The 12,856-nt window shown below is 40.6% G+C and overlaps 1 protein-coding gene across 1 annotated transcript; it reads left to right on the forward strand.

The window, feature by feature from the left end:
• The first annotated feature begins 1,003 nt into the window (after positions 1-1,003).
• LOC144665180 (protein Wnt-8a-like) lies at positions 1,004-11,169 on the forward strand. Its single transcript, XM_078526350.1, has 5 exons — positions 1,004-1,380; positions 5,587-5,635; positions 5,981-6,134; positions 8,144-8,415; positions 10,508-11,169. Exons 1-5 carry the CDS (start codon positions 1,262-1,264, stop codon positions 11,003-11,005), a joined length of 1,092 nt encoding a protein of 363 aa, XP_078382476.1. The 5' UTR covers positions 1,004-1,261; the 3' UTR covers positions 11,006-11,169.
• The last annotated feature ends 1,687 nt before the right edge of the window (positions 11,170-12,856 follow it).

Here is a 12,856-nt window from a genome sequence, read left to right on the forward strand (position 1 = left end):
AATCAGGATTCTGGGAAAAAATCGACCCTGTTCCAGAGCCAAAAGGGTGATTTGTATTCCTGACCCTGTTAAAAAGTCAGATAGGCAAACTTTGTCTGCGTTGCAGACGAACAAAACCCGGGTATAGTCCGTTTCGAACGCTCGCCGCTTGTTGTGTAGCGGCTGGAAATAATAATAATAATAATTTCTTTTATTTATACACGATAAATGTGTTGCAGCATAGCTGATGTGGTCGTGTTTACAAATTACGTATTAGTATATGGAGCTAACTAAACTCAATAATAATATGTTTACAAATTAAAGACTTCAAAACTAAGCACTACAAACAAACAAAAATACACAGCCTCTAAATGTCTAGTACTTTAATTTCAAAGCACCCTTGAAACTTGCCAAGAATTCTTTAAGGCGGGCCTAGGCCTCATGAAGCAGAAATCCGTCTGTGTACTGTGTACTTAAAATTCATGCGGAGAGAAAAAGAGATCTTCCAGAGTGAGCCAAATTGATCAAACCCGAGCGCAAACAGCTATCCCACGCGTGCACACAGTTACCTCGCGCGCATTACTCTCACACGCGACTCACACTCGCATACAGTTCTCGTTGCGTCACGCGCGCGCGCATTTAATCTCGTGCACGGAAATGCGTAACCTCGTGCGCACAATTCGTACACTCAACTTTCTTGGCACACGTACATTTATCTCACGCGCGCGCATATTGCTATCTCACGCGTGTACAAGGTGGCGTTGGATGTGATTACGTAGAAATGTCGCTCACAAAATAAAACTCAGTGGATCCCCGTTTATTGCAAACTTTTAACATATTGTACGTCGAAGATACAAAGGAGCTATATTTTTAATTTCTTGTAGAGATCAGAAGTGTGCTTATTTTAGATTGTGATCGATCTGAAATTAATTCCATCCATTGAAGAACTTCCGGTCAGACAGCTCGAGGTCATCCAGAACAGATAAATAACCATAATGGCCACATAACCATATGACATATGGCAAAATTGGATGGTAAAGTAATCTTCAGCTTTCAGTTGATGAAAGATTATATCATCCCAAAGCTTACCTTGCTTGACAGAGCAGAATTTTGCTCTTTGTTGTGTCATATTTCTCAGTTAAGGTTGTTTATCTGTTTAGCGCACTTTCGAATTTCTTTTTATGTAAAGAGCCATCCATTTCACACACATGTTTTAGACCAACTGCGAATGCATTGGCAACTGTTTTTGGCGTAGAAGAGATCTTCAAGAATCGACTCTCGAATGAAGTTACTCACGGTATTTTCGGTGCTTCTTGTCTGTTTGATGCTCGTGATCCAGGGAGACTCATGTGGATATGTTGGACTGCCATTACGCGTGAGTCATCTTCACAACACAACAAAGTAAGTGCATGGAATTGAACAGCTTCATTAGAATCATTACAGCCCTTTCACTGATGTTGGTTTCGAGATCGAGGCTGCGTTTATAAGGATTTTAGCCTCCATGGGACCAAATGTCTGAACAGTAAAAAATTATCGTTCGATAAGGTCCCGGTGGTGAACTCGCATATGAAAAGGGCAGCGATGCTCGTCGTCTCCGTTTGGGGTGTAAATGTCTTACATTTTTGGCCATAATGTTCTCGTTTAGGGCTGTACACGAAGAAATATACAAATATAAATTCTATTCTTAGTTTCTGGTATTTTTTAGGGGTCGAGAATACCCTGATTGAGCTCTTTCAGGAGATCTTTTCAAACTATTTGACGAGCATCCCCGCCCCTTTCATTAGGAGTCCCCCCGGGGATAAGGTGTCCTATTATATAGTGCTTTGTGTTCGTATAGTTGTGTCTGATGTATTATAAACATAGAGTTCTGATCTCCCCGCAACCATGTGATTGTATAAAATCAGCCACTGCAGGCACAGTTTAGTATGGGGTATAGTATGCCCGGCGTATTCAATCGAACAAAATCGAACTAAAAATCAATCGAACACAGTCGAACACCAATCATTCGATTGAGTTCGGTCATCGAACAAAATCCAACATCTATTTTGCTGTGAGTTCGATTTTGAACCAATCGAACCAATCGAACACAATCGAACTCAATCCGATTTGATTTTGTTCGGAATCCGTCTCTTTACAAGTAAATCACGCAGGACTAATCAGGGGGACGGTGCACCGTTTAAGAGTAGGGCATGGAGTTCCCGGTGTTGTGGTCTGGTCTTTGCCCCTTGTGCTTACTGTGAAATGCTCGGAGATATTAGCTGTATAAGCTACTCTTCAAATCCGAGGGTAAACAAAGTGATGATGATGATGAAAATGTCTGCAATATAAACAAACAGGAGTTCGGTAGTCGAACGTTCGAATGAATACGATTGTCGACTGTCGGTAATCGAACGTTCGATTTTTTTGTTTTCGGTAATCGAACGTTCGATTTTGTTCGATTGACCAAATTTTATTGTGAGTTCGATTATGTTCGATTACCGAACCCAATCGAACGATCGGTGTTCGACTGGGTTCGATTACCGAACGTTCGATTGGATACGCCGGGAGTATGCTAAACATACTGCAGTCTGCATGGACCAAATCTGAGACCAAAGGAAGCAGTGTGGTAAATTAATATCGGGAGTTCCATTCACGACTCCCACGAACCTTTTTTCGCTGCAAATATTGAACGAATCACTTATTACAAGAGCCATAGATATGGCGAAAAACTAGCTAGTTAGTATTCTTTGACAGTTTGACAGGTTGTCATCAAGTGATGATGATTCATTGGCACAGAACTATAACAGGCTTTTTGATAAAGGTTCCGTCAGTACACTGTAGTTCAGGCACAGGTAACCCAAAACTGTACGAGTGTCGTAGACCGCCTATATGATTTGACCTTTGAGTGTTGTAATCTGAGTGTCACGGTGACCGTTGCGTAACAACTAAATTATAACGACTTGTATGGGGAAAAGCACTTTCACAGCTTGGTTTTCCTGTGGTTCACGGAGAGCACGAAAAAGCGAGAGCTAAGATACTCCCTCGCCTTTGATAGAAATAGCTACTAAAGTTTAGCGACATCTAACAGTAATTTTGTTATTCGAGCGGCCCAAACATTGCTTTTTAGTGCAGAATGCACTATTGTGATGGTTTGGTGTGGTTGGCGTCTGCTAAACCCCTAAACCACTAAACCACTAAGCCGCTAACGCGGTGTAAACTTTTAATCACCAATTAAGGTGGCTGAATACAGTTTTTACGTGGCTCAATAGCGCGCTACGATTTTCTGCCTTACGTCATTATTGCTCGCGCGGGCTAAAATGGCGCTAGCAACTCAAAATAGAAACGAAAAAGAGTTCCATCTGTTTTACCGCGCTTTACCAAATTTGTATACAAAAGAAAACTTCAAAATACTTTCAGATAAATCTTGAAACCTGGGACGGAAAACAATACGACAAAACAGGTGGATAAACATCCCACAGAGAAGTTCAAATTCTGTCTTTCATTATCGCTCGCGACGCATGGCGTCATATTAGCGCGCGCTCGTACGCGCAATTTGATTCACTTCGGAGGTCGTAAAAGCCAGATTTTGATCAGATTTTCTCGAAAACCTACCGTACAAGCTATTATGAAACTTTCACAATTAAATTTAAGGGGTGAACCACGTCCACAGCCAAAATTTTGAAAAAATCTGTAAGACAGATTTTGAGCTATTTTAAAAATCGGCAAAAAATCACATTTTCCTACTTTGCGAAAAATCTGTCTTACAGATTTTTATATTATTTTGCATGAATGATAAATCAAACCCAATTTCTTATTTCTGAAATTTTGAGGTAGAGTCGTACGGGTAGATTTTGAGAAAAACGCCGTTTAAACTACTAGTGCCAGTCCCCTTTTAAGCACTCGGCCGTTCATTTAAGCTGTTTTTTAGCATTTTTATTTCCCAAATGTCGCATTAGATGGTTTTAGGATGTAACAAACAATGTTAAGAGATAACAAACCTTTTTTGAGGACTGTGCAGGAGAGTTAAAGGTTGGGCTGATTTACCCTCTCAAAACTGTATTAAGCCACCTTAATTACAAACAAGCCCCCGCGGGAGCAGTAATTAGTGAGCGTCGTGTATGATGTTAATTCCTCACGGAGCGAAAATGCGTGCCAAATAAAATATAAACGGTATTTGATTTGGAATAAATCTCGGTCAAACAATTACTTAAACACAATCAACACTAAAAGGAAGCTTTCCCGACTTCGGCATTCTCATAAGTCAAGAAAACTCTATTTGAAGTCAACAGTCCGCTTTTGATTTTCATGTCTCTCTTCGATCGTAAATCAAAGGACTCCAAAGTCGAAAGATTATTTCACGTTTAAAGACTTAGTTGGTTTTTTCGGCGGTCGAATATTCTGTAGGGTATTCTCTTTCGATTTATAGTTCCCTAAAGGTGTATTATCGTAAATTAAAGGGAGAATGACACATTAAAAATTTTACAGCGAGCCGCGTGGAGCTTTGTCTGCCTCTGCAGGAGCGAGAGGAGGAGAACACAAGGGCCACCAAAAGACCCGCAGAAAGCCTGATACACTGACAGGGATGCGCGGCCTGCGGTACAGGCCAAAAAGCAGCGAAACCCCGACTGAAGCGGCGCCGCGACAAAGCACGGGACGACACAAACCCCGAAAGCAAACCAGGCCCTCTTCAAATATCACTTAACACAACCAAAGAGAGAAACCGCTCAAACTCTTGCGGGCCACGGACCCGTGCCCCCCCCCCCCCCCCTCCCCCCCCCTTTCCCCCTTTTTTTTTTTTTTTTTTCTTTTCCGGGGCGGCCCCCCGCCCCCAATTAATATCAATTAATTAATTATTCCTTGTGGAGGGGGTGGGGGTGGGGAGCACCTGACTGTACCCCTAGGTAAAACCTGGAGCAAATCTACGTTACTTTCATATGAAGATCTCAAACGTATATATTTGTTTCAGAAAACCCTTTGCTCTCCTTGTGGTACTACTCGACGTAATTTACACCAAACGCATGCGCAGATTAGTCTACGTTGTTTTCTGGAACTATCATGAACATCGCTTGTATTGCGTGTTTGCGGTAGGCTTCCTGCAGACTTCTTGGCGCCAAGTAAAAACCGCAAATTAATTAAATTAGATTTTGAGACTTTCACAGCGCTTTCGTAATTAGGTATGCAAAAACTTGCACCGGGATTTTCGGCGTGAACACCTGATAACCAGGAAACAAATATCCTAGCTGTACTGCGTTTTAAAAAACCTGTCGAAAAATATGTTTTTTGATTAGATTTGTTTCTTTAGTTTTTGAGAATCGTCTTTCGTGCAGTCTAAACCGTAACTTAATTAAATTAAACAAATGTCAAAAGTTTCATGTTATCGCATTTTCAAGGAAGACAAAAGTATTTTGTTACAAACGAACAAAAGTGTCGTGTTACGTTTGCAAAGATTAGCGTAAGGAACACCTGGGAAAGAATACAAGTAGCCTGTAAACAGTTTTTCCGAAAGTAAAATAAAGCAAATAAACACGAACATATATAAAACATCATACTTTCAATTGTTCCATATTGCATTCTGCACTTACCAAATCATCGAGATTTTTTGACAACGTTTTAATTACTTTTTCGTAGAACCAACATAAAGAAAACTGCAGCTTTACGGATCGTTCATCCACAAGAGGTTTGCTATGCTGTTTATTTATTTCGTATTTTTGAACTTGTTTTGTACCTTCCCCTCACACACACACACACGCAAAACACAAAACGAAAAAATCAACAGAAACAACAACAACAACAACAATTAAAAAGAATGGGATTCAAGTTTTTTTTTCTGTTCGCACATCCACAAACCCAGGGTCCTCGTTCCCTTTGACCAGCGGTCAAGCCTGTGCAGAAGGAACGAAGACTCGAGGTACGAGAAGGCTGTCCGCGCAACTAATACCGACGCCAGGCTGAAAATCGAAGCGCGCGCAATTGAGCCTGAGAAAAACTGCAGTAAGCTACCTTAAGTTTCTTTCTTGTCCAGGGGGATTCTGTGTTGTCGAGTATCGTAGAAGATGGAGCCCGTCGTGGATTTGAGGAATGCCAAAAACTGTTTGAGAACTCACGCAGGCCCTGGAATTGTCCAGTGGAGATGTATAAGAAGTTACCCATCTTTAGTAACAAAACATTTCCTTACGGTACGTCTGTTTCCTTACTGTACATTCTGCAGTATTCAGTCGGGGGAATAAGTGCCGGTTTTGGCAAATCTTCGTTGAAGCACTGGAAGAGTTTCCGAATCGTTTCATCCAATCAAAAACTAGCGCGAGCGCTTACGAGTACTCCGAAAGCAACTTCAGGGACGAAAACCGCGGGCTCAGTTACTTCTCGGAGAAATGATGTCGCCATCAACTGGCACTTGTTCCCTCGACTGTATTACTGCGTGGAGTATGTATACCGGGGGCGGATCCAGGATATTTCGAAGATGGGTGAACTCAGAATTTTTCTTTGTCCCATGCTCGTGTCATGTTGAATACTTCATCATCATTATTTATTACCGAGCTTAAAATTTACCATCTTTATTATTTACCACAAACATGATGAATTCGACATTGCTGATCCTAGCAGTATGCAGGACGCGTGTCACTTATCAACCTAGTAAAATGGCCCAGCTCACAACGAGTCTCTCGTAGCTCAGTTGGTTAGAGCGCCCAACCGGTATCTGGGGTGAGGCCATGGGTTCGATTCCCGTTCGGGACTCAGAATTTTTCTTTGTCCCATGCTCGTGTCATGTTGAATACTTCATCTTCAACTATTTTTTCCTCAACTTACCTTGTTTAACATTGAATTATATTTGGGACAGAAACTATAGTTCTTACGAACAGTGATTGAAATTTGAAGTTGAACTTATACGAACTCACACGAAAGAACAGATATGCGTCGTTTTGTTCACCCACGAGCGTGGAAATTTTTAGCCCCTGGCAAAGTGGCCTGGGACGACTTGGTGTGAATGCTTTGCTTGTGAAATCACTTCGTTCAATTTTGATTCATGCAAAGAAAACGGTAAGAAAACTCGCTAAAAAGATGCAAATGGAGAGGCAAATCATGCTAGCAAGGCTAAAACACTTCTTGAATGCTAAAAGGAATGTAATTTTCTCAAAATTATACACACATGTTTTGTTACATTAAGCACAGAAGCTCGTAAATTGCCGCCCAAAACAAGCCGTCGAGAATCCCCTATTTCTGAAAAGTGGCTGTCTTTTAGTTTGGACGGCTGGCTAAGGGAGGGCGGATGTTAACAAGTATTTCCACTTTACTTTAGCTAAAATATTAACACTTTTTTTCACATACCTGACAGTCATGGTATACACATAAAACATGACGTTTTCTTGTCATTTTCAAGTAGTGCAATAAATTGAAATAATATAGCCATAAATTGCATCTGTTCGAAATATTTTAATTAAAGGCCCTTTCAAAAACCTAAATGACAGATTCCCATACCCTTTCATATACCTAAACTTTTGAAATCCCTACCCTTTTATATACCTGAAGCCCGGAAAAGGTACCCCTTTCGGGCGAAGCCTCCCCGTATAGGCCATTATAGGGAGTATCCCCCCCCCGGGCAGTTTTCCTCGTGTTGGTTCCTACACAAGCCACAACATTATCGGAGTATTGTCTATACTGACGCAAGTGTTAAAATGATATCGAAAAATATGATGGGCAGCCTGGAAAAATGCCAAGGGTAACCTGCGACGGATAAGTGACCTTTGCAGGGGAGGAGAGGGAAGGGGTGGGGGTACCCTGTTTGCTTAATGAATAACCACCGGCTCTGCAGTTCAATTAGGTTCCTTCCTACTTAACATTCCAGGTTTTTACTATTCGGTATTAAGGTGAAATCTCTGCGTTTGATTTTAGTGACCCATCAGGCCGGCGCCTATCTCCACTTTCTAAAGCATGATGCGACTAGAAGTACTACTGACACCCCCGGATGAAATACTTTTCCGTTGGAGGGTTACTCCCCCCCCCCTCCCCTGCGACCTGGGTAAAGTGGGGCACTCTACGAGTGTAAAAGTGTCTTGCGCAAGATCACAACAAGATGTCCCCGGCCAGGGCTTTAACACCAACAGCCAGCTAGCACCCTAACCACTAGGCAACAGCTCCGCTAAATAATTTGATAGTAGTGCTTAACGTTTTTGACATTTTCTTGCAGCCACCAGACAGACAGGTTTTATCCATGCCATCAGCGCTGCCGCAATTACGTACGAAATCGCGCACCAGTGCACACAGAACAAAATACCCGGATGTGGCTGCCCAACGCCGCCAAAAGGATTTAACGGACGTGAAGTGTCTTGGACCTGGAGCGGGTGTGGCGATAACATCAGGTTTGGAGAGAAGGAGAGCAAGCGCTTCACAGACAGACTGGAAAATGGAAACAACTCTGTAGGAGCTGTTAACCTGCATAACAATGAAGTAGGAAGAGAGGTAAACTTTAAAGCACGTAAAATACTAAAAGATCAGCCAGGGAAATTCATATTGGCTAAAAAAGGTTGAAGCGCGCTTCAAAAATGCCTCTGAATAAAAAAAGTGTTTTACTTCAAATAAGTATTAAAATAGAAAAAAATGAATATATAATCTATATAGATATATACTATAAAATTTATGCCTAAAAATTGTTATATATAAATATAAGATGTATATAAGAATATATTAAATACTAAAATTTTGAAAAAAGTATTATTACATTTAATAATAATAATAATAATAATAATATAATAATAATAATAATAATAATAATAATAACAATAATAATAATAATAATAATAATAATAATAATAATAATAATAAGGAAATCGAAACAGGCCGAATGTGGGGCATGAGAACGGAAACGATACCAGTTATCATTGGAGCACTTGGAGCTATCAAAAAGGGACTAGAGAGTTATATTGGAAGAATCCCCGGCCAAATAAGCATCAATGAACTACAGAAGATAACCTTGCTGGGTACAGCGCATATTTTGAGGAGGGTGTTGTCAAGCTAAAAACTGACTACCCTTTAGTGCCCCAGGACCATGGTTTGGTCCCGGCGCTAAGGACTTTAAGCAAACATTACGTAAGGAACATAACAATAATAATAATAATAATAACAGGCCGAATGTGGGGCATGAGAACGGAAACGATACCAGTTAGCATTGGAGCACTTGGAGCTATCAAAAAGGGACTAGAGAGTTATATTGGAAGAATCCCCGGCCAAATAAGCATCAGTGAACTACAGAAGATAACCTTGCTGGGTACAGCGCATATTTTGAGGAGGGTGTTGTCAAGCTAAAAACTGACTACCCTTTAGTGCCCCAGGACCATGGTTTGGTCCCGGCGCTAAGGACTTTAAGCAAACATTACGTCGCGGGAACATAACAATAATAATAATAATAATAATAATAATAATAATAATAATAATAATAATAATAATAATAATAATAATAATAATAATAATAATAATGGGCCATATGCTCAATGCACTTTACAAAAATTTGCGGGTGACTTAGACTAGACTACAAATTAAAGGAGCTACGCCACAGACAACTCAACTTGGACATGTTGGAAAAATTGGCAAATTTTTCAAGTTTGTTGCTAAAAATTCGTCTTAATCTTCGTCAGTCGAAACCATCCTTGTTTACTTTCGAGTTTTTTTTACTCCGTTGGTGTTTCTCTATCTTAGAAACTTATTATTTTGAGGTTTCCATCAATTTGAAGCTAATCAGAAAAAATGACTTAAAACACCGTGACATAGCCCCTTTATGCAGTTTAAATTCTCGTCATGTACCTTATTATAGGAATATAACGAAGCATTTTAACAACGCGAACAAAATGTACGCGTAATAAAATTAACGTGAATTGTCGAAAATTTATGTTAACATGCATTTAATTAACGCGAATTATCGTGTGGTGTGTGCTTACATGCAGTTAATTAACGGGAATTTGATGCGTATAGCAGTTTTTATTGCAACCTACGCTATTTTAAAGACAAATCACCACCGTCCAATAACAGAACTTGAGGTATAATTCTGATCAACCATACACAACAAAGATACTTAAACAGACCAAATAGTGACTTATATTAAATAAATGGATCCAGGGATGGAATACATCCCATCCTTGTGCTTTCCACTGCCTCTGTTATTCCTGCAGCTTTGGCGGAGAAGTTAATGTCGGTTAAACATAACTTTTCCGGAAATAAAGGTGTCTTAAAATAACAATGCTGGAAAAAAGTGTGATTTTAATTAACAATGACGTAAATTAAGGTACATGAAATTAACGCGAATTTTTGAAATTCGCATTAATAACATGTATCGTTAATTTCCTATAATAAGGTATATAGTACCCCTTTAAGGGGATAGTCGGTCTAGAGGAGTTGAGTTTTCAGATACGATCAGGGAACGATAATGACTGAACCTTTGCTCATGTACTACCAAAACAACCGTCGCAAAAACAAATGGTGCCAGGTCGTATTCACGGTGTGGTGCTAAGAATGTCTTTCACTTTATTATTTAACCAAACCTCTTTTTCACGGCTACCAGGTTGTTCGAACAAGTGCAAATCTGAATTGTAAGTGCTACCCCTCTTTCCACCGCACATGTGCCGTACGAACTTGCTGGATGGAACTGGCGCCTTTTAAAGATGTTGTATCAAAGCTGATGGAGAAGTACGACAGCTCATGGGAGGTGGCGTTCTTGGACAACAAGCTTCGCGCGCTATACAGCAACGGTGAATTCGTACCTCTTTCAAGGTTCTCAAGACGGGACGGAAAACCGTTGTTTTATCTGGACTCTGTCCCACTCTTCTGCGTGAGAAATGACACCCTAGGCTACCCTGGAATGCTGGGACATACCTGTGATAGCAAAGCTTCCAGAGACAACTGCGAAATGTTCACTGAAATGTGTAACTGGTGTAAGCTGAAAGTTAAAATAGTGGAGAGTTACAAGCAAGTTAAGTGTAAGTGTAAGTTTGTTTGGTGCTGCAAAGTTGATTGCGAGACGTGCACAAAGAATAATTCTGTGATGACTTGTTCCTTGTAGGCAGTGGAGTTAAGACTTAACAAAAAAAATCGTTGACTTCAGCTCTGTAGTTCTTTAAAAGTGATATATAGTTTCCATTTTATAAGAAAAATTTTGCAAGATTCAAGCCACAAGTGTAAATTCTTTTAGTGAAACATACTATGAATAAACAACTTGCAAAGCAATTCTGAATTTATTTTCTATTGATCGTGCACGCCAAGCACATGGCGACGGAATAGCGCGCGCACAAACACGGAAGATGCCGCGTGTGAAGTCGCGCGGAAAGTTGTCAACAATGTCTTTAAGGCCTCGGCTAAACGATCAAACATTTTCGTCCAACATCGTGTTTGTCACACACAACATGGGGTGGCTAAACGAGCAAACAGTGTTTAATCAAACATCTACCAAAGTGAGTCCACATAACGCTTTGTGCGTATTACCGCTGAAATTATGGCGCGATGTCACATTTATTCGGTTTCTGATTCGTTGCTTTTTCCCGCCTTGGCTTGCTTTGTTTGCAGAGGTGGCTAAACGATCAAACATTTGCGCGTGAAGCAAAATGTTGGATGCAAATGTTTGATCTTGATCAAACATTGGAAACCATTTAAATGCAATGTTGAGAGAGGCGGCTAAACGGTCAAACATGCTCTTCCAACATGATGTTGGATGAAAATGTTTGATCGTTTAGCCGGGGCTTAAAGGGACTTGAGGGAAGGGGTGCTCCCCTATATCAACTATTTAAGTATGTGCCGCCCTAAAGGAAATGAATTTTTGAGACTTTTTGGTCCAAAAAATGGGTCATAGAATTGCCATTCTGGTCTAAAAGTGGGTACGGTTTTTAGGGAAACCTAAAGACCGCATCCGGGACATAGGTGTGTATTTCTTTTTATCGGCCGTTTCCTCTCAAACAAAAATGAAATGAAAATAAGTAATCAAAAAGATATAATTGGCCCAATATAGGTACACTAACGACCAGGTATCGATTTGAGGGACTTTTTAGGTCTAAAAAGATCAAACATGTGTGATAAATTCCGTATTTTGGCCTGAAATAGTCGAAATAGAGCCAGGATTTGAAGAACTGGATAACCTGCGTAACAGGCGGGATTTCGCGTCCGACTTTTAGGTGTTCAGCAACTATATATTTTCCTAAGTCGCGGTATATAACACGTACTATATGTTTCAAAAGTATCGATTCCACTATCCCAAAGCGACCACACCTGAAAATCAGCGACCTTAGCTCCCAAAAGTTATTGTTGCACACTCCAGACGATCACGTGGAAACAACGTTTCTTCTTCGACTACAAACTACATGCTGTAAAATTACAATTCTCTCAAGGCAACTTCGTCCGCAGGAGGCTTTTTTGTTCAAGGGAAAAGCGACCTGGCCCCACTTGTGCCAAGGGTGCAAAACGCTATCCACCGGATAAAACACAATCGGGTGGATAGCGCAGTATGTTTTTGTTAGCACGTATCCACCGGATAGCGATTTATCCGGTGGATAGCGTTATCCACCCTTTAAACAACTGGGCCCTGGAGACGAGGTAGCTCTCGAACGTATGGTTTTGAGATTAAGCCTTCCCGAAGTTCTTCGCGATACACGGGTAGTCACACTCGTGTCACGAACCACACTCACGGAGTCACATTCAACGTTAACAGCAATTTGAAATTAGTGAATTCTTTAGTTATATGGGAGTATTTTTAGGGGATAGTAGTGAGGTCCTTCGTCGGAGCAAGCATGTGGCTTAGCCTCAATGTGGCATCGGACCTTACGAGAGTAAAAGACATCGTGTACAGTAAATACCTACTTTACTTACAAAACTGAACCGTACTGTACGGTATTTGAATGTTTTATGCGCGAGTGTAGTTGGCATT

Source organism: Oculina patagonica, chromosome 9 (genome assembly GCF_052425735.1).
Source record: "Oculina patagonica isolate OP01 chromosome 9, crgOcupat, whole genome shotgun sequence".
Lineage (NCBI taxonomy): Eukaryota > Metazoa > Cnidaria > Anthozoa > Scleractinia > Oculinidae > Oculina > Oculina patagonica.